Genomic DNA, 22,167 nt, shown 5'->3' with positions numbered 1-22,167 from the left:
GGTGGTGGAGGGTGTCACTCAAGTCACCATACCTGATGCATAGATCACCCGATTCACTGGATATCTTGGGGCTTCTCTGCTGAGATCATCGTTTTCTTCTTTTAGTTTAAAGAGAATGGACTGCCACTTGTGTTTTATTATTATTAGCTTTACTTTTAATTTAATGTTTTAGTTTAACCCCTTCCCGCCGAGCGTACGCAGATCTGCGTACTCGGCTTCCGGGGCTATACCGGGATGATGCCCGCACCTGCAGGCATCATCCCAGTACCATTTTTTCCAGCGGGCGATTGGCTATCCAGCCATAACAACCGAAGCGGCTAAAAGCCACTCGGCTGTTATGCCGGAGGAGCGGGAGGGGACGTCCCCCCTCCCGTCGCCTCCCACCGCTGTTACCGGTGCTCCCGCTCGATCGGGAGCACCGATTCAAGATTCAAGATCTGACGCCTCCGGCTGCCGGGGAGGAACTGGAATGAAGCTGTAATCGGCTTGGTTCCAGTATCCTAATAGTAAACACGGAAGCGGCGTCATGACGTCACTTCCCGTTTACTCGGCTGCCAATGGCGCCGGTTTAAAAAAAATATACGGTATTCAGAATCGCCGCTTTCGATCGTCAGAGTGCGAGCAATAATTCTAGCACTAGACCGCCTCTGTAACGCTAACCTGGTAACCGTAAAAAAAATTTAAAGCGTCGCCTATTGAGATTTTTAGGTACCGTACTTTGTCGTCAATCTACGAGTGCGTGCAATTATAAAGTGTGACATGTTTGGTATCTATTTACTCGGTGTAACATTATCTTTCACATTAGGCAAAAAATTGGGCTAATTTTACTGTTTCGTTTTTTTTTAATTCATGAAAGTGTCCCTTTTCCCAAAAAGTTGCGTTTAAAACACAGCTGCGCAAATACCGTGTGACATAAAATATTGCAACAATCGCCGTTTTATTCTCTAGAATCTCTGCTAAAAAAAATATATAATGTTTGGGGGTTCCAAGTAATTTTCTAGCAAATAATATGGATTTTAACTTGTAAACACCAAATGCCAAAAATAGGCTTAGTCATAAAGGGTTAAGTATCTGCACTGTATTGCTTTTTTATGATGAGCTGTACACTATACCCAGATACCAGGCACATGAAACATAAGTAAACAAAGTGCAGCGCTAATTGTGCAAATTGATAAATTAAAGTGCCAAAAGTACTATAAAGTGTATAAATAAACAATATGTTATCAAGAAAAAAGTCCATAAAGAAAATGCATAAAGAAAAAGCCCCAAGAATCCGTTGAGGACAAAGGATCCGTGTAATGAGTTGAAACAAAGGAGTCATCAGTGTTTCACCCACCACAATAGAACAACTGAAGGCTTAACAGAAAGCCAGTGACCACCCTTACTTAGGGGGTCGCACAGCGCTTTATTGGATCTCATATCCACTCAGTAGGAGTCAATGCATCCTGTGTGTCCTCTAGGATAGCCACGAGCAGTATGCAATGGAGAACTCATTGAGCAATACGTCAGTGATCAGTACCATCCTCCCAGTCCCATTGTGTATTCCAGGCTCTGCACTTCATAAATTTGGAAATTTAGTACTTCACTTTGTTTACTTACGTAAATAATAATATGTTATTAGGTTTTTACATCAAGAGTATATAATGAGTTTGCCATTTCCAAAGAAATTCTTAAATAATTTATTACAATTTAACTAAACCCATTCGATTTTAGTCGACTAAAATGTACTGGAGGTGACTAAAATGCAAATGAATCAAAAATTGCATTTTAGTCAAATGACTAAAACTTAATCAAAAATTTATGTCAAAATTAACATTGGCATGGAGGGAGCATATGTAATTTTCTCTAGTCATTAGCACGCTGGCAAGGGACAAGTGTTTCTACTCTGTGGCTGCTTTGAAAGTTCAATTGGGTTTTAACTTAATATGGAACTATGTACAAAATGAAAAATTACATATATGCTGCAGTTTGACAATATCATTAACACACCAGTCTTTGTTCTTCTGGGTCTCTCGGTAATAGAGTTTATTTTACCTGTTGATCCTGCCGGTAAGTCATATAGTTTGCAGATTTAACAGACCGCTGTCCAGCAAAAGTGCAGTTTAGTGGGTTGAGAAAAAAACATGCAACTCTTACAAGGGTGCATACAATGGTCAGCTTTTATTCATTTAGTTAAAACCTTTAACCAAAAAAGAAAAAAAAACACATCTGTTTCTGTAATGAGGTGGATTGAGCAATCCCTCCTGCCAGGGCATTGCATTCTGGCAGCAGCATTCGTAGGTGCTAGAATATACTAATTTATATTGTAATAGTGGCTGCAACTGCTGATCATTTGAAAATGTTCCAACATGTCCCATCAACAGAAATTTGTTAAATAATATACTTCTGTCGAGCAGCAGAGGCCACACACTGAATGAAATTCAGCCAGTCACTGCTGAACTGACCAATTTTCAATCAGTGCATTGCCAGCTTAAGGCAGGAAGTGTGTTACTGGCCCGATCATTAGGTGAAAAAAAAAATAGAAAAAATATCTAAAGAAATAAGAAAAAAAATAAATGCAGCCATCACATCTAAGGATTTGTAAGATGCAATAAATATATATTTTTGTTTTTGGACTAAATACGCTTTAAGATTTAGTTAATAGTTAAAACCCTGACAGGCTTTGTTTTTTCCCATTGGGAAGGAAACCCTGTGCAGGAGTGAAAATAATTTTTTACTCAATAGTCAGCAGAACATGTGTGATAACTGTAACATTTTACATTATCATCCACATAACTTTTTTCTTTTGGTGACTATTGTCACCAGAACATCCTGTGAAACTGTGAAATGAATAAAAGTGTCTTCAAAAGGTACAGTATATTAAAGAAAAAGCACTTCCATTGGTAGTCAAACATTAGAGCTTATAGTTTTTTCTTCCACAAATTACAAATTCCCATCATAGATTTAATCTACATCCAAATAATATAAAAGTATTCTAAAATTATTCAGTACGGATAGTAATATTCTTTGATACGTACAATATGTGATTACAGAGATCATATACTACAAAATTACTATCATCATTTTTTGTACCCGATTTTTAGATATGGTTGCGGAAATGGCGATCAATATTCATGCTAACTTCTCTCTGCAGGTTATGAATGTTCATTTGCCCACTTGTTTTGATCCACCTGTGCTGTAAAACACACCTAGCAGTAAACCTCTTCGTGGGATTGAGCACAAGCAAGTTGTTGATCAAATCTTTAGCCTCTGCAATGATAAAGGATTTTGTCAAGAACCATTCAGAAAAAAATCAAAAAGATTGTAACATGACATGAAAAAAATTAAGAAAGTAAAATGTCAGAGTAATACCCAACTGTATTCATGTGAAGGTATAAGAATACCCAATCGCCTTGATTTTGTGTCCAGCTCTACACATACATTTTACATTGTTGCCATGATAAAGTACTGCTCAGGGTTTGGGCAGCTTCTACCTATCTGCCAGTATTTGCAATTCATATTAAAGGAGAGTTTCAATTTCTCAATCACCACACCAGGAAATCTGTAGTAAAGAAGTAAGGAGGCTGCCATTGCTGATATGCTAGTTCCCTGGGTGTCATGCTAATCCAAATACCCTGGAATTTTTTAGGTTACTTACTCAAACCATGTTTACCAATGAAGAGTTCTGATTTTACAATACCTTGACTGACTTGCATGCTTATTCCAAGTCTGTGTTTGAAATTTTTCAGTTTGGAGGTAGCAGGCAATTATCTTTTTAAAAAAGTCTCAGAAATGGCAGCCTCTATATGTGATTTCCTAAGGTTTTTTTTTAAATATCTTTTGATTACCATTCCCTCCTACCTCTTCTGGGTTGTGTTGCTTCACATCCATACTTCTGGATAACCTCCCTCAGCAGTTATCCATGAAGAAGAAGAAGGCACGGGTGCACATATGTTAGCATTCTGCCATTTTTTTAAATATGAGACTGGGTGACTTTTTTCCCAGAGCCCTTTCCCTGTGTCCAGTGAATGTAATATACAAACAAGCTGTGTGAGGTTGTTAGATAAATGTTTTTTATAGCTGCGATGTCTTGCACAGCCTTTCTACTTCTTAAAGCTCTCCAATAAAATAAAAACCAGCTGAGATTTGAGCAGTGAATGGCACTGTTGACACCACTCCTTCCAACATTCTTAGATTGAAAAATGAAGGTTGAACAGCACCTGCATCTAATTAGATGCAGACCTATTAAACTGGAGTTCCGCCCATTTAAAAGTCAGCAGCTACAAAAAGTGTAGCTGCTGACTTTTAATAATCAGACACTCACCCGTCCCATGGGCCAGCGATGCCGGTGCAAGAAGCCTCGCTCTTCCCCTCCTCTCCACGGCACCAGCATTTTAATTGCGGGGCACGCACTACACATGCTGTGAATGGCCAGGCAATCTTCTGGGACGTGGGGGGAGAGGTGGTCTTCCTTCTAGCGCAGCGACGCCAGGGGAGGAAGTGGGAGCTGGGTGCCTGTGAAAACAGGGTACCCCCCCCAAAAAAAATGACATGCCAAATGTGGCATGTCAATGGTCACCAGCACTTAAAGCGGAACTTCCATTTTTGGATGGAACTCCGCTTTAAGGTATTCTGACAATCACCAGCACTGGTAGTCAGAATACAAAAGCTGCAGTGACAGATTTGACAATCAGCCTGCAGGCTGAATGAAAGAAATCTGTGGATGTAACTTTCCTTACCAACAGCCTTTTCCGATGAGATTACATCTGCATTAGTCTAATGTGTGCTCAAAGACGTTTCAGTTATTTTGCTGGATAAGATCTGAAATGAAGTCTTCATCCCAAAAAATTATATTTTAAATCTGATTCAGAAACTGCATCTCACCCCACTGCTGAATAAGAAGTTTATTCCTAAATAACAAGAAATGTATTAAGACAGCTAAATGCATTATGAACTTTGTGTAGAAAACTAATAAACAACTCTTGTTCTATTTTTCTGAATACATTTTTTAACCTGTAAATTCTACATTATATGATGTATCCCTATTTGGAATATACTGCACTCAAAAAATCATTAAGCACAAAAGTTGACAGTTGGGTAAACAAGTTTTATTCTATTTTTTGGAATTTTTGATCAGAAATTAGACAATTATTTACTACAACCTAGAAATGCCAGATTGTTTTAAAGATAATGTAGTTCCTTAACCTTTTCTATTCATCAAAGATAAAGAATTGGGTGAACAGGTTAAGAAACAAAGTATAAGATCCTTCAGGCTGGTTATTAAACCAAGAACAACCAATACAAGTAGAAAACGGGAAAGACATCAGACATTGGACACAATATTCAATGTTTACTTAATTGTGTTTGTGGTTCCTAATGGAAAAGTTGGTATGATCACAGAAAAATCTAGATTTTGCTTCCTCAAAAGCTAGATTTCAAAACACTAATTATAATATATGTCCTAAACATTTTCTAAAAAGGCAATGTAATGGCAACTGTCTACTTTTTTTTACCATTTCTTTATTAGGATTAATAAAAAGAAATGATCTTGCGCATTGGTGATATAAAAAATAATAATAATTGTAGTGACGATATCAATAAATAATAAAAAAGGTCAAGGGACAGGATAAGATGGGTATCACTGATTAATATTAAGTTTGTTGGAGTCCATATAATAATGCTCATATAAAGTCCACTTCACAGTAGTCAAATGACAAACTCCAACTTCCTTCTGCGCTGAATACCAATGGGAACTGAGCTCCCAAAACTCTCACCTCAATTCTGCAGATAATCAGCATTAACACCAGACTTTTTTCCTTCTATTTATTCATCCCTCAATATGGCGTCATCATCCAAGAACAATACGCCAGGTGGATTTCAGTAGGGAACAAACCGTATCCAGCCCTGAAAATTTCGTTTGTGTATTGATGGTATCATCCTGGGCACCGCGAGCCATCTGAGGGCACCTCCAACCGGGAGCTGTGGCGGACAACTCAGCGGGGATGACCCACATAGGCATCAACCAGGGCAGGCATGGAATCACGAGGCAGTCCTCTCCTCATGTGTTCAGACTAAGAGCTCTAAGTCCAATGCCCCGTACACACGGTCGTAAATTCAGACGGAAAAGGTCCGATCGGATTATATTGTCGGAAAATCCGATCATGTGTGAGCTCTATCAGACTTTTTCCGTCGATAATTCCGACGGAAAAAATTAGAGAGCAGGATCTCAAATTTTCCGACAACAAAATCCAATCGGACTTTTTCCAATCGTTTGTAGAGAATTCTGATCAGACAAAGTGCCATGCATGCTCAGATCAAAGTACGAGAGCAAAGCTTTTGGCTACTAACCTGAACGTAGTCCCATCGGAACGTCATCGCGTTCCGAACGATCGGATTTTCTGACAACTTTGTCTGACCGCGTGTATGCAACACCAGTTTCGGACAAAATCCGTCTGAAAAAATCTGATGGATTTTGTGGTCGGAATTTCCGACCATGTGTATGGGGGCTAAGACTAAGTCTCAACACATGAGGAGAGGAGTGCCTCATTATTCTATGCCTGCACTGGTTGATGCCTATGTGGGTCATCCCCGCTGAGTTGTCCGCCACAGCTCCCGGTTGGAGGTGCCCTCGGATGGCTCGCGGTCCCCAACACCATACCATCAATACACAAACTACATTTTCAGGGCTGGATACGGTTTGTTCCCTACTGAAATCCACCTGGTGTATTGTTCACGCCATATTGAGGGATGAATGAATAGAGGGAAAAAAGCCTGGTGTTAATGCTGATTATCTGCAGAATTGAGGTGAGAGTTCTAGGGGCTCAATTCCCATTGGAATTCAGTGTAAGAGGAAGTTGGAGTTTGTCATTTGACTACTGTGAAGTGCACTTTATATGAGCATTATTATATGGACTCAGACGAACGTAATATTAATCAGTGATACTTACCGGTATCCTGTCACTTTTTATTATTTATTGATAGCATCACTGCTATTATTATTATTATTTTTATATCACCAATGAGCAAGATCATCTTTTTTTATTATTTCTTTGTTCTTATGTTATGTGAGCACTATTAGGTTTTGCAGCAGGTTGATTTCACTAGCACTATTTCTCTTTTACACTCCTTTACTGAACAGAGTCACATTGTAATATTTTTGTGGTAGCGCGAAGGCTTTTATACACGCGCTTTATTAGGATTATTTTATAAAACTTCAAGCCAATCAAGTACAATTTCAATCAGAGCTGGGTTGCCATAACCGGCCCTGTTTGTACAAATTCAAATAATCTCACATTACTAAACTATTTAAACTTTTTGCTGCATTTATAAGATGAGGCAGCAATGATCTCCTATATTGTTTGATGGACATATTAACCCCATTGAACAGACATACCCATGGGTCCTCAGGAATTTTAGTGCCAATAGTTTCTTCTATTATTAATATTATTTATTTTCAATATACTTTTATTTTAGGGCATGTACACCAAATATGGAACATAGTTCCAATTTCTGCACATCCCCTCCAGTATAGATTAGAGGTCCCTCTATGAAATTGATTTAATTTATCTGGAGTTATGTACCATCGTGCCAAGCACTTATAATTAATTTCCAGCGAGCTGCAATCCGATGATATAGCATGTGTCAACCGTAATATTTTACAAACATCTACCTCCATGCCACCTGTTCCCACTAAGACAGTACAGAAACAAAGTGTACCCATAAAATAGTAGTACATTTTGTACAAGTATTGCTACCCAAAAGCAAAACGAGAGCGGCAACAATCTAATACTGTAAAAGAACATGGATAAGACAGGACAATATGAGACATCAATTTGTGAGAATAAGTTGAGCGTCTAAGACATAAGAGTCATTTGTTCACAGAAAATGTCAAAAGAACCACCTCCAGGCAATCGAGGCAATATCATGCAGTCTTAACCACTGATGTCTTCACAAATCTGAGGCACAAATTAAGATATGTGTGGGAGGCCTGGCCAAAAAAAAGGGAGGGGGGAAATAATATACACGGCCATGGCCTATATTGTTCATCTAGAGCCTACAGGAGCTCAATGATGAGGGAGGGAAGCACGGAAGGGCAGTCAGCAAGGAAAATAGAGAAGGAGAGAGAAAAGCGAAATAGAGAAGGGAGAAAGATGGGTACCCCAGGGGTTCAGCAGGGAGCTTTCAACATCGGGAGTAAGAGCATTCCCTTCAGCTCCCCTGACTGTCCATATGTTACAAAATGCCCCTATTGCTGGAACACCCCATAACACTACACCTACCCTACTTAAAACCTTAAGGTAAATCCTTAACACTTAAGTTGGCCATATACCGTTAGAATTTAATTCAAACAGTCATAGAAAAATAGTTTGCCAGAGCGTTCTTTTTTGCCATCACTCGAAAATCCTTAAAATTTCATCCAATCCTCTAAAATCAGATACAAATTCTAAAATCAAACATTTTCAAAAAAAAATGCACTGGTATGTTGCCAGCTTAAGACTTCTCCCTCAAAATCCTGATCTGACCTTTGCTTTAACACTCAACCCCTAACTTCTAACACCCAAGCCACACTCTATAACTCTAACATTTTAAACTGAACCCTGGACATTCAACTTTCACCTAAAGACCTAATCTTAGTTGTAATCCTAAACCTTAAACTAAACCCCCCAATCCTTGACCTCAAAATAAACCCTAAGGACCATTTTCCAGCATTTATCATTCAAATTGCAAAATCAAGAGTTTTTTTTTAGAGTTCCAATAAAGCTTCATCAGATATTATAAGCTATATACTCTATCAAATGCAAATCAGTTTGTGTGGCTGTAATGAAGTGAACTGATTTTAAACTCTTCCAAATGCAGACTCAGAGATTTTATACTGACAAATAACATCTCCAAGCCCTAAGTTTAGGAGCATGCATAAACTGGCAATACATAGTGGTAAAAGTTTGCATGCTCAATATGGCACTTTCGCATAAAATTTGACGGCATGAAGAGTCTAACGCCGCATACACACAACCGGACTTTCCGGCAGACTAGGTCCGACAGTCTTCTTGATGGACGTTTGGCGGAGTTCTGATGGACTTTCCGAACGAACAGACTTGGCCACACACAGACGGACTAAGTACATTCGAAAGTCGATTCGTTTTGAACATGATGAGGTAAGAAAGGGAGTTCAATAGCCAATAGCCAATAGCTTCCCTTGCGTCGTATTTGGTCCGTCGGCCAGCATACAGACGAATGGTTTTCCCGATAGGAATTGAGTCTGTCGGACAGATTTGAAACATGTTCTCCTCATATTTCACCATTAAGCCTTAGAAACTCCAAGTTATAAATTTTATTGATTTTACCTAGCCAACTCTTCACAGAAGGGCTCTCTGGGTCCTTCCACTGTCAGGGATTAAACTTTTTGCTGCATTTATAAGATGAGGCAGCAATGATCTCCTATATTGTTTGATGGACATATTAACCCCATTGAACAGACATACCCATGGGTCCTCAAAAATTTTAGTGCCAATAATTTCTTCTATTATTAATATTATTTATTTTCAATATACTTTTTTTGTGCGTACACACAACCGGACTTTCCGGCAGACTAGGTCCGACAGTCTTCTTAATGGACTTTTGGCGGAGTTCTGACAGACTTTCCGAACGAACAGACTTGGCCACACACAAACGGACTAAGTACATTCGAAAGTCGATTCGTTTTGAACATGATGAAGTAAGAAAGGGAGTTCAATAGCCAGTAGCCAATAGCTTCCCTTGCGTCGTATTTGGTCCGTTGGCCAGCATACAGACGAATGGTTTTCCCAATAGGAATTGAGTCTGTCGGACAGATTTGAAACATGTTCTATTTCTAGGTCCGTCTGATTTTTTAAATGAAAAAAGATCAGATTAGCCCACACACAATCGGATTGTCCGACGGACTGATTCCGTCGTATCTAGTCTGCCGGAAAGTCCGGTCGTGTGTACGCGGCATTACAATAACTACAGCATAGCTCACACTAACTAGCACAGGCGGCTTCCTCTTTTTAACTATCACCGATTGCCTTCAAACTTTCAAATGTAAAAACTGGTACGTGTTGGAGCTCAAAAAAATCTAATGAAATTATGTATTAACTAAACAAAAAATCTATTTGAACTAATTGCAGGAATAAGTACCCAACATCTAACCCGAACAAGAAGGTAAAGACAAACAGATAAAACCTTTATTATACAGCTCCTCATGCACAGCATAAATACTAACTACACCTCTGTCCCTATAGTATACAGGCTTGTGATCTGTAACATTTTCATTACATTACTGATTAGAATTATTTACCATCTGAAATGTTATCCCAGTACGGCGACAAGAATTCATACTCTCCACGTTGGATTATCTGGAATAATTCTTCATGATTGCGTTCCGGACTTCGGAAAGGGGGAAAGCCAGATAACAGTACGTACAAGATAACTCCGGTGGCCCACATGTCAACCTCTAACCCATAGCCTGTTGAATGAAATTAATTATTATGTTGATTTGGCCACTGTTTATATGCAAATAAACGTTACCAGTGGGCTGCCCAACAATAAGAGAACACAAACTTTCCAATGCAGACACAGAAAAATGCATGTACACACGGGCTTCCATCAATCACAATTCATGGGCTTGTGAGAGATCCTCACTTATGACACTTCTAGTGAGAAGTTTCCATTGCAGAAGAAATTTTAGTACATTCGTTTTCTGCAAATACAAACAAAAATGAGACCAATGTACTAAAGAGATTTAGAATGTCCACACAATACATTCATTTCACTTATCGAATCTTGTGCATTTTAAATAAGTAAACCAGGATTTGGTTTTCAACAAACTGGGATTTGCCAGCCTTGCCCATGCTAGTGTGCGGCAACTTGAGAAGTAAGGCTCTGTTAAAAATAGCCTTCGTGAGAAGTGTCTAAAGGAATAAGCCACAGCAAGGATGTTGTCTCTGATGCTCAGTCTCCTGGAGTTTCCCTTTAATGGGGAAGAAGGGGAGGGAAAATACAGGACTATTGGGACTACTTGCTTCTCCTATACATGGGATACAGGACTCTGGCAAAACCCTCAAAAGGAACAGGCTCATCAACTCGGCTCTCCTCTTGTTCTGGGATCTTTGAAACCTTTAAGGAATGTGCTGTCAGGGTTGAGATGACTGAAGTATGTAATTACTTAAATCAACTCAGTAAAGAGTTAAAAGGCTTCCCTTTTTTGGACTTTCACTTCTCCTAACTCAAGATGAGGATGCCCTGTGTAAATAGATGGTGCTGAGTGAAGCTGCCATAGGGGTCTATTGCAATAAGGCACAAAGAAGGTATGGGACAGATTATATGGAGGGTGCTGGTTAGCCCAGACCAGCAGCCTCCCAGAGTATGCTTAGGTGTTGGCAAGTTCCAAGAAATACCCTGGGGTGGATCCCGTATCCAAAGTGCCACATAAATTCAGGGAACCATTCTTCTTCTGGGCAGGAATGGATTAAAGAGTGCACATCATCCCCCACCACTTGGTTAGGGTTACGCATAAAGGTGTCAAAACCAACATTAAAGGAGAAGTAGGACCAAAGCTCTTGTGATCCTGCTTCTCCTGTGGGTCACAGAAGTACACTAATTTCTGAAGTCCTATGACCTGTATTCAACAAACAGTGGGCTAAAGTCTGTAGTTGGCTGATGTCACTCAGCCGGTCCAGACCCTGAGGGGATCCCAGCTTTAATGTCTGGATCCACCCAGATCCCTGACTGGCAGCTGGCTCAGGATGTAAGCATGCAGCTGAGAGCCTGAGCCAGCTGCTCCTGCCCCCTGCACAGCCCGACGCTCCAGTGAGTGCTGGAGAGGCAAAAAGAAGAGCCAGTGACTGACAGTACTATATTGAAAAATATTTACCTTTTTCCAGCAGTATTTCAGGAGCCACATATGTTGGTGTTCCGCATACAGTGAAGATAGGCTCTGTAACATATACAGCAAGCCCAAAGTCAGCCAGTTTCAGAGTGGCAGACCCATCAGGATTTTGCTGCACCTGAGAAAAAAAAATCACTTCAGAAATATGCTGGTTTATTTGTTCATCATTTAAATAAATAGTTAATGCAAGTGTTTGTAAATGCTCAAGGTTTTTTTCCTTCATGCCTTCAATGTATGACAGTAAAAATAAAAGTGTCCAGCAGCGCCCCTAGTCCTCTTTAAAAGTTACCTGAGCCTTATCTCGAGCCAGCGATGTGCAAGAAAGGCTCGGCTATCCCAGGTCTCTCCCTCCTCATTGGCTGAGACAGCAGTGGTAGCTATTGGCTCCATCTACTGTCAATCCCAGCCATTGAGCAAATTAAGAGAAAGAGGGAGCAGGGCTGAGCCGCTCTCCATGTGTGAATGGACACAGAGCACTGGCTCGGGAGCGAGCCTGCTTGGATGCCCCCATAGCAAGCTACTAGCCTGGAGGGGGACCCAAGAAGAGAAGGACTGAGGCTGCTCTGTGTTAAACTACTCCATAGAGCAGGTAAGTATGACATGTTTAGTTATTTAACAAGAAAAAAAATCTGCTTTGTATATCGCTTTCATTTTCCTGTAATCATGTTAAAATATTCATATAGAGCAGTATTTGGATTTTAAGTTAGTATTTTAGTAGTCAGTGTAATGTCCCCTGCTGCATAGATGTCTAGTGTAATGTTTGATACCCCCTAGGCTGGTGGCCGTGGTGATGTACCCCTTAGCTTGATGTCCCCGGTGAAGTGGTCAGAGGAAGTTTTACTAACTATTGGTGTCAGTAAGGTCCCATGTTGCTGGTTCCAACTCCAGGCACTAATGGGCAGGAGATGAATCTACCCAAATCTGACTGAGATACACCCTATTAGTGGTGGCTCCTCTGCCCCTGGTACACCACTGCTCAAAAGATATAATTCACGGCCTGCACCTTTGAAGTATTATATTTAATTCTTAACACATTCACTGTCTATATTGAGATGATATTGTCTCCCCACATTTGTGTGGACTCTCTCTGGCTTCTCAATTTTTTCTCCTGTAATATCAAAAACTACTAGTAAGTCAATTGGCTTCAACACTTATTTGGCCCTTGCACCTGTTTCTTTGTGGCTAGGGTATCATAGGCATATGAAACTGTGAACTCAACAGAAGGCAGGTGCTAATGTTATTGGATTTATTATTGCACTGTATACATACAGTATATATTGGCCAAACAATTTTAGTTTAGTTTTCTTTTGGAAAGGACAAGTACAGTATACAGCTATCATAGAAATTGAATGTGTATGAAAGTGTATGTTATATGACACAGTGCTTGTGCTGTGTCATTTGGCCCCCTGTAACACCTAAAAAACCTGGCTAATCCTGCCTGTTTCTACCCTTCTTTATGTAAACTGACCACAGTGTATCATGGCTGCTGAGCCATGACACCGTGGTCAGTTTACATGCCTACGTCATCCGCAGTCCTGCTCTCTGTCTCCTCTGGGCTCCTGTGTCCCCCCCCCCTCTCTGCCTGTCAGCTAGGGACAGTGCCTGCCTCCTCCGCTCCTGCTGCCTAAATAACTAAAATGTATGCACCATCAGTGCTGTCTCCTATTGCAGTGTCCCCCTCTGTGTGTGTGATTTATAAATGCAGTATATACCTAATTTCAGAGCTGAGATCCACAATCACATGTCCGGCCAGCTCTCTCCTCCTCCTCCCCTAATGGCTGACATCAGCGGGGGGAATCTAGGCCCGCCCACTGCACCTGTCAGAGGTGGAAAGGATAGAGCGGGCCAGTCATGTGATCGTGGATCTTGGCTCTGAAATGAGGTATATACAGCATTTATTTTTATAAATCACACACACAGAGGGGGGACGCTGCAATAGGAGACAGCGTACATACATGTTAGAGTGGCTTAACAACCACTTTAAACATCCAAGTAGAAGGTGGTAAGGAGGCTACATGTTGTATCTACCCATACTATGAAAATAGCTGTAACAGAAAAACAAAAGCTGTGTGATAATCTGTAACTCTATTATTTTATTTCTGGTTTTCCTGCTTGGGAGAGCAATTATGAACTTTAGATACTCCCAATTTAGAGATCTTCTTTCTGGAATCAGCTTGCTTTGGCACTCAGCAAGCTGCTATGAAGTCTGTCAGAAACCCCAGGACCAAGTCCAAGCATATCCTTACAATAAGTTTAGGGCAGTGGTCTCCAGACTGTGGCCAGTGATCCAGATGCAGCTCTTTGCCTTTATTCAGTCCTTGGGGCACTATTCCTTCCACTGATACCAAACAGTGGGCCATAATTCCCCCACCGACATCAACAATGGAGCACTAGTCCTCCCACTCAGACTAATGATGGGACACTACCACTCCCACTGACACACCAACATAGGGGTAATATTTCTCCCACTGACACCAACGATGGGGCATTGTTCCTCCGACTGACTACAGAGTGTAATTCCACTTACTGGTACCAATGATTGGGCCCTATTCTACCCATTAATACCAATGGTGGGGCACTATTCTTCCTCTGACCACAGGGGCTAGGTATTTTTTTTTTCTCCCATTGACCAACAAGCCTGAGACATTGTTTACTCCCACTGACCTCAGTACATTTTCTACTACCAGTGGCAGCAGTGAGGCTCCCCTGAAGTCTGAAGGACAGTAGACTAGCTCTTTGCTTCTAAGCTTCTTTAATTTGCTTGATAAAGGGCTTCTGCCTGCAAAGTACAAGTAATATCTGCAGATTCAGTGGTGCTTTCTCATCTCCCTAAACTAGGGGTCTCTAAACTTTCCAGAAAGTTTGAAAACCCCTGATTTAGGTAAATGAGAAAGCACCACTCTATCTGCAGAAAGAACGTGTAAACTTGCAGGCAGAAGCCCTTTATCAAGCAAATTATAGAAGCTTAGATTTATAGTCTTCCTAAACTGCACTAAATATGACATGCCTTATCTGCTTACATTAATTGTACCCCACATGGGATCTTACTGAAGCATAATATGCTTTTTTACTGAATGTGATCATTTAAAACAGGCACACACAAACAAAGCAATGTGCCTTTCATATTAACCATAAAAAAAAACTCACCAACAGGTTCTCAGGTTTCAGGTCCCTGTGCACGATATTCTTGCTGTGAATATATACTAAAGCCTTGCACAAGTCAGACATCATAAGTGCTGCATCATGTTCAGTAAATTTAACGCTCTCAGTAATAGCATCAAATAAATCTCCCCCTTTAATATACTCCAATATCAAATAAATTTCATTGTCAGTCTCAAAATCATCAATAAGTTTTACTATGTTTGGGTGGGAAAGCATTTTTATTATGCTAACTTCATTTTTAATTATATCCTCTTTACCTATTAGTTTAGCCTTATCAATAATTTTCATGGCATACTCTTCATTCGTTTTTTGAAGTCTACACTCTTTGACAACTGCAAAATTTCCATCTCCAATAGTCCTGCCAATCTCATAATTTATTTGTACATCCAGATGGTCTTTTATACAACATATTCTGCTAGTACCAGAAACTGTCTTTTCGTCTTCTCTTCTCGGCAGTCCACCTTCAATCTTTTGTTCTGTTGAGTCAATATTGTTCATTATGTCCTTTTTACTGTTGGATTCATTGTCTGCCGCTATTCTGTCTACTTTTATTTGTATGTTTTCCTTTGTGTCTTCCAGGAAATCGTCAATAAGCCTACCACTAGGTTTTATTGTTAAGCAGTCGGAATGCTTCCCACCCAATTTTCTTCTGTCTCTTTGGCATTTATTTTTAAAGCACTCATGCCTTTGCATACTGTGACTTTGCATTCTGGAATGAGGATAATGTGTTTTCTCATACAATTCTATGCTGCTGTCCCCTCTTTCCTGTACTTCATTGGCATCTCTTTTGTTCCTACATCTGTTATGACAGTTTGTACATGTTAGCAATGGCCTTTCTTCCTTACAGCTTCCAATTGGTAATATCTTACACTTTTCATTCAAATCAGCATTGACTGATGATGCAGCAGTGTTCTTTTCAGTGTATAGTCTATGCTTGATTGTAATCTCCGTACATTGCTCACATTGGTTGGCACAATCTAAACTTGAAGTCAAGACTTTATTTGGTTTGCAATGGCAAAGTTCAAGTTTTTTCATTTTCCCAGACACATCTTCTTGATGACTTTTGATCTTTTCTTGTTTTTTGGTTTTCCTTGCTACTTCTGGCTTTTGTTTGCCATAACCCTTCGCATCATGTTTGGTTGTCAGTCTTGGAGACATAGTGTTGCATTTGTTGACCAAGTCTGTGTCTTCATAGCCACTATCTATAGTTTGTCCATTTTCATTTAATTTGCATCTGCGTCTTTCATAATGATCTGGGTTCTTTGTTAAAAGCCTATCAGGATAAAGTTCATTAAACACAACTTCAATGCATTTCATGGTCATCTGTTCCTTACCCAAAGCTATAAAAATGTCATCCCCACGAAAGAAATCACACACGCTACGTATTTCTTTGCCTTTCAGGTTATACAATTTTCTCACATGGTCATTTTTCCACCTAGGCAATCCCAGGGCTTCAGATATATCGGCAATAAGCTGCTCAAAGGTCTGCACTGACCTTCTATTCAAAAGCAAAGTGATTTTCTTCAGAGGGTGATTCCCTGGTTTAACTACTGTCACAATTCTTGGTTTTACTGGACTGTTCTCTGAATGTATTGTGTGAAAACCATTTCGAGAGTGGAAATACGGTGATGTATAGCTGTTTAGTCCATGGAATGGTTTTCCATGTGTTGCATGGCCTATAGGTGGACATGTGACTTGGTGTTTCCTCTCTGTAGGCCTTGAATTTATATTGGTATATAGATGATGAAACAGCGTTTGATGACCTGCAATAATGCAAATAAATATACGTTAAATAAAAATGTATACTTAAAAGGTTGAATATGCTACGGGGGTACCTCATCCTGTAGAATATTTTAAAAGATAGGATTGATATGGCGGACTTTAACGGTACCAGTAAAGGACATCTAAACAAAATTATGCTAAATATCTTTATTAAAAAATAGTTTAAAATATTATACAAATAAAATCAATTGATCAATATGCTCGATCATATGTAGATTATAGATCTCTGTTATTACAATGTCAATGCGTTTCACATCTTTGCTTCTTCAGGACCTTAAATTCTTGACTTAAAATAGAGATCTTGTTCAGAAACAGAAAAGGATACGAACATTATTTACATTTTGATTCAATGGGAGTGCAGCGGCGTTCATTTTAATATGCCAACCAATTAGATAGAAAAAATTGCATAAATGGCCACTTACGTCTAAAAAGTGGCTGCAAAAAATGACGTTCCAAGTGTCATGGGAGAGCAGTCCAATAACCAGTATCTTTAAACAATATTGTTTAAAGATACTGGTTATTGGACTGCTGGTTTAAAGTTACTGGTTATTGGACTGCTCTCCCATGACACTTGGCACGTTATTTTTTTGTGGGCACCTTTTATACGTAAGTGGCCCTTTATGCAATTTTTCCAATCTAATTGGTTGGTATGTTAAAATGAATGCCGCTGCACTCCCATCAAATCAAAATGTGAATAATGTTCGTATCCTTTTCTGTTTCTGAACAGGATCTCTGTTTTAAGTCAAGAATGTAAGGTCCTGAAGAGGCAAAGATGTGAAACATGTCGACCTCTTGACATTGTAATAACAGAGATCGATAATCTACATATGATAGAGCATATTGATCAATTGATTTTAGTTGTATAATATTTGAAAATATTTTGCAATAAAGATATTTAGCATTATTTTGTTTAGATGTCCTTTACTGGTACTGTTAAAGTCCGCCATATTGATCCTATCTGTTAAATAAAAATTTGAATTGTAATAGACTTATAAATAATAAATATATAAAATTCAGGGTACCCAGTGCTTTAGAGTTAAACACAAACTATAAACAAAAAACAATAATATCCCTTAAAGAGTTAGCCTTATACATATCGAGATTGACTCCAAGCAATCAGTTAAATACACAAATGAAATGCATTCAGTAAATATATGCATTACCTGCCAAAATTTTTTTTTACTTCTGTCAAGCCATCCTGAGATTTACACATTCTTATGAGACAACACAGACATGTTAGTGTCCTGTGTTTTTTTAAAGCAATACAATCTGGTCAACTCCATCCCTACAGACTGTTGAAGTCTTCTTTCCATTCTCTTTCTATTAGCATGCTCCTTGTCAGCCTATGTGCACACAGAACACCCAAAAGTCAGATACAAAGCCAAATCCAAGCCAAAAATAAATGATATACATACCTGCATTAATATATTTTCTTTTATTGTGCAAAATAATGGTTTCAGTATTGAAATGTATCCAAAATTGAATTCTGCATTAAACACCTTTGTCAATTTCCAGGTAAATACTACTACCTTTGTGAAACCACATTCTGGGCAAAAGTGTGGTAGGCACATGTCTACATGTAGTAATTTTTTATCTCTTTACCTTACAGCAGCATCTTTCTCATCAGATCATTCTTGAAAGTCAGTGCTCAAGTGATTGTTAGCTTTAAGTTCCTGTCCAGAAGACCAGATGCTAGTGGCTCCTCTCTCATCAGCGCAACCACTGCCCCCATGCAGTTCAAGCAGTTTTTTGGTTGATAGCATATTCTAAACTAAGGAACAGTGGGTGGCCAGATGACAGAGGTGTGCACGTATTATGGGCCATGACAGAGCACACAGACCAGGCCAAGTGACACTCAACCAGAAAACGAACACCCCAATGCATGGGTTGCATAGTTTCCTGGTGCTGAGGAGAGAAAGGGGGGGAATGACATGTGATGTAAATTATTGCGCAAAACAGAAGAGGGGAGGGAGAGAGGCACCAGGCAACCACTGGTGTAGCACAGTTTATTGGAAACAAATGAAAAAACAGTAACAAGTTCCACTCACAGGGGGTGTCAAGTGTGGAGGTCTGTAACTAGAGGAGGCGTTACGATTGGCTGTTCCATCCCCTTGGGCTGACAGGTCATTACTGGCTTGTGACAGCTCGCTCATCAGCATCCTCCCCCATCCATCCACCAGAGCCCCCGCCATGGCAAGAATGGGAGAATGGACTACCTGATCCCGGGCAGGATAATTTTCTGAGCTTTCTGCAGTCCCAGACCTCCACACTTGACACCCTTTGTGAGTGGAACTTGTTACTGGTATTAAATTTGTTTCCAATAAACTGTTCTACACCAGTGGTCGCATGGCGCCTCTCTCTCTCTCTTCCCTCTTCTGTTTCAGCGTAGGTTCCCAGACCCTAGTTAAAGGCAGGCTTGCTCCCACTGGAGACTACAGACAGCTTCATCATTATTGACTTTATTTATCTTGACATCCTTACTATGTATTGGGACTGAGCACCAGTGGTGGCTCACTATTTTGGTGGGGCGGAACACCAACACCCCCCACGCCCGCGAAAGACGGACTGCGGTGGTCATCCTCAGATTCCCTGGCCAATAGGGGCTTCCTGTTTGTCCGGGAGGAGAATAGTGAATATTCATTCACTATTGTCACACAAGTGGGTGTACTCGGAGCACAGTGCTCTGTGCCCTGAGCCACCCTTTTTTTTTAAGCCTATTAGAGCCTGTGGCACCACTGAAGAAATTACATTGTACATGTAAAGTAGTGAGTGTAAAGCTTGTATAACAGGGTAAATTTGCTGTCCCCTCAAAATAACTCAACACACAGCCATTAATGTATAAACTGCTGGCAACAAAAGTGAGTACACCCCTAAGTAAAAAATTCCAAATTGGGCCCCAAGTGTCAATATTTTGTGTGGCCACCATTATTTTCCAGCACTGCCTTAACCCTCTTGGGCATGAAGCTCACCAAAGCTTCACAGGTTGCCACTGGAGCCCTCTTTCACTTCTCCATGATGACATCATGGAGCTGGTGGATGTTCGAGACCTTGCTCTCCTCCACCTTCCATTTGAGGATGCCCAACAGATGCTTAATAGGTTTTAGATCTGGAAACATGCTTGGACAGTACATAACTTTTATCCTCCGCTTCTTTAGCAAGGGAGTGGTCCTCTTGAAAGTGTGTTTGGGGTTGTTATAACATTAAAATATTGCCCTGCGGCCCAGTCTCCGAAGGGAGGAGATCATGCTCTGCTTCAGTATCTTACAGTACACGTTGACATTCATGTTTCCTTCAATGAACTGTAGCTCCCCAGTTCCGGAAGCACTCATGCAGCCCCAGACCATGACCACCATGCTTGACTATGTCTTTGTACTCCTCACCTGGTTGCTGCCACACATGCTTGACACCGTCTGAACCAAATAAGTTTTTATAAATGAGATCTTGGTCTCATCAGACCACAGTACATGGTTTCAGTAATCCATGTCCTTAGTCTGCTTGTCTTCAGGAAACTGTTTGCAGGCTTTCTTGTGCATCATCTTGAGAAGAGGCTTCCTTCTGGGACGACAACCATGCAGACCAATTTGATGCAGTGTGCAGCATATGGTCTGAGCACTGACAGGCTGACCCCCCCACCCCTTCAACCTCTGCAGCAATGCTGGCAGCACTCATACGTCTATTTCCCAAAGACAACCTCTGGATATGACGCTGAGCACGTGCACTCAACTTCCTTGGTCGACCATGGCGAGGCCGGTTCTGGGTGGAACCTGTCCTGTTAAACAACTGAATGGTCTTGGACAAATCTGCAGCTCAGTTTCAGGGTCTTGGCAATTGTCTTATAGCCTAGGCCAGTGATGGCGAACCTTGGCACTCCAGATGTTTTGGAACTACATTTCCCATGATGCTCAGGCACTCTACAGTGTAGTTGAGCATCATGGGAAATGTAGTTCCAAAACATCTGGGGTGCCAAGGTTCGCCATCACTGGCCTAGGCCATCTTTATGTAGAGCAACAATTCTTTTTTTTACAGATCCTCAGTGAGTTCTTTGTCTTGAGGTGCTGAACTTCCAGTGACCAGTATAAGAGTGAGGGCGATAACACCAAATTTAACACACCTGCTCCCCATTCACACCTGAGACCTTGTAAGACTAACAAGTCACAAGACACCGGGGAGGGAAAATGGTTAATTGGGCCCAATTTGGACATTTTCACTTAGGGGTGTGCTCACTTTTGTTGCCAGTGGTTTAGACATAAATGGTTGTGTGTTGAGTTATTTTGAGGGGACAGAAAATGTACACTGTTTTGCAAGCTGTACACTCACTACTTTACATTGTAGCAAAGTGTAATTTCTTCAGCGTTGTCACGTGAAAAGTTATAATAAAATATTTACAAAAATGTGAGGGGTGTACTCACTTTTGTGAGATACTGTGTGTATATATATATATATATATATATATATATATATATATATATATATATGTGTGTATTAACTTTGAGTACTGAATGACTAAAAGGGGATTATATTTAGCAACAGGGAAGATTATTGTGAAAGGTATCCTGGAGTTGGGCTTTAAAACAGAATTCACAAGCTATCAGCTGAAAATACAAAAATAATCTGTTATAATGCATACACCGTGAAGTATTACAATTTTACTTCTCACCACCTGCATACAATTTAACCTAGAATCTGCATAACATTTGGGGGTATCTGTGACAAGTAACATTAACACAGACCACTGTATTTGCATGTCTGATCCATGTGCTCCTAATGAACGAGTTTTAAATACTGATGTTACTTTGCTTAAGTTGCACACATTCTTCCATTATGTGCAAGGTGTAATCTACATCAGGTAATATAAGATCAGTAATGACACTGGTGGTTTTAATGTAAATAATTAACAGTGCTAGTGAAGTGCAAGAGAATGGTATAACTAGGGCTGAACTCAATACGAAAATGATCTGTACTGTAACTAAACTCTCCTTATTACATTTGCATAGTGTGATGGAAATAAATCTTATCACAGGCATTCCCTTTCAGTAAGTAAATTTTACATAGGGAAAGTGTATACCATAGCAGACCATCAACCCACCCATACAAGTATTTCATTCATTCATTCATTCATTCAACCCTAATACTTCAATTTAATAATACTTGGAATGCAATCACTATTTGTGATATTTGGAAGTGATATTTGCATTTGTCTCTAGCTTACTGCTAAAGCACCTTGCAATGATAAATACTCTGAACATAACAGATGATAAGGTTAGACCGTCTTGCCATTAAGAAACCTCATTTGGCTCTTTACATCATTGTTACACAATAAGGAGGTGTATTATTTCTTT

At 40.0% G+C, this 22,167-nt stretch overlaps 1 protein-coding gene across 1 annotated transcript in view; it reads right to left on the bottom strand.

Annotated features, from left to right (window-relative positions):
* Positions 1-1,994: 1,994 nt before the first annotated feature.
* The window catches only part of DCLK3 (doublecortin like kinase 3), a 55,773-nt gene continuing 35,600 nt past the window's right edge, over positions 1,995-22,167 (bottom strand). The window contains exons 2-5 of the mRNA XM_077491752.1: positions 15,032-16,809; positions 11,870-12,002; positions 10,295-10,462; positions 1,995-3,249 (exon numbers count right to left, since the gene is read on the bottom strand). Coding sequence (XP_077347878.1) covers positions 3,080-3,249; positions 10,295-10,462; positions 11,870-12,002; positions 15,032-16,809 — 2,249 coding nt within the window. The 3' untranslated portion in view covers positions 1,995-3,079. The remainder of the gene's footprint in view (positions 3,250-10,294; positions 10,463-11,869; positions 12,003-15,031; positions 16,810-22,167) is intronic.

This window comes from Lithobates pipiens, unplaced genomic scaffold (assembly GCF_037356315.1).
Source record: "Lithobates pipiens isolate NorthernLeopardFrog02 unplaced genomic scaffold, aLitPip1_a1.2 Scaffold_19, whole genome shotgun sequence".
Classification (NCBI taxonomy): Eukaryota; Metazoa; Chordata; class Amphibia; order Anura; family Ranidae; genus Lithobates; species Lithobates pipiens.
Note: the sequence above shows the minus strand (reverse complement) of the source record. Positions and strands in the feature narration are given on the sequence as shown.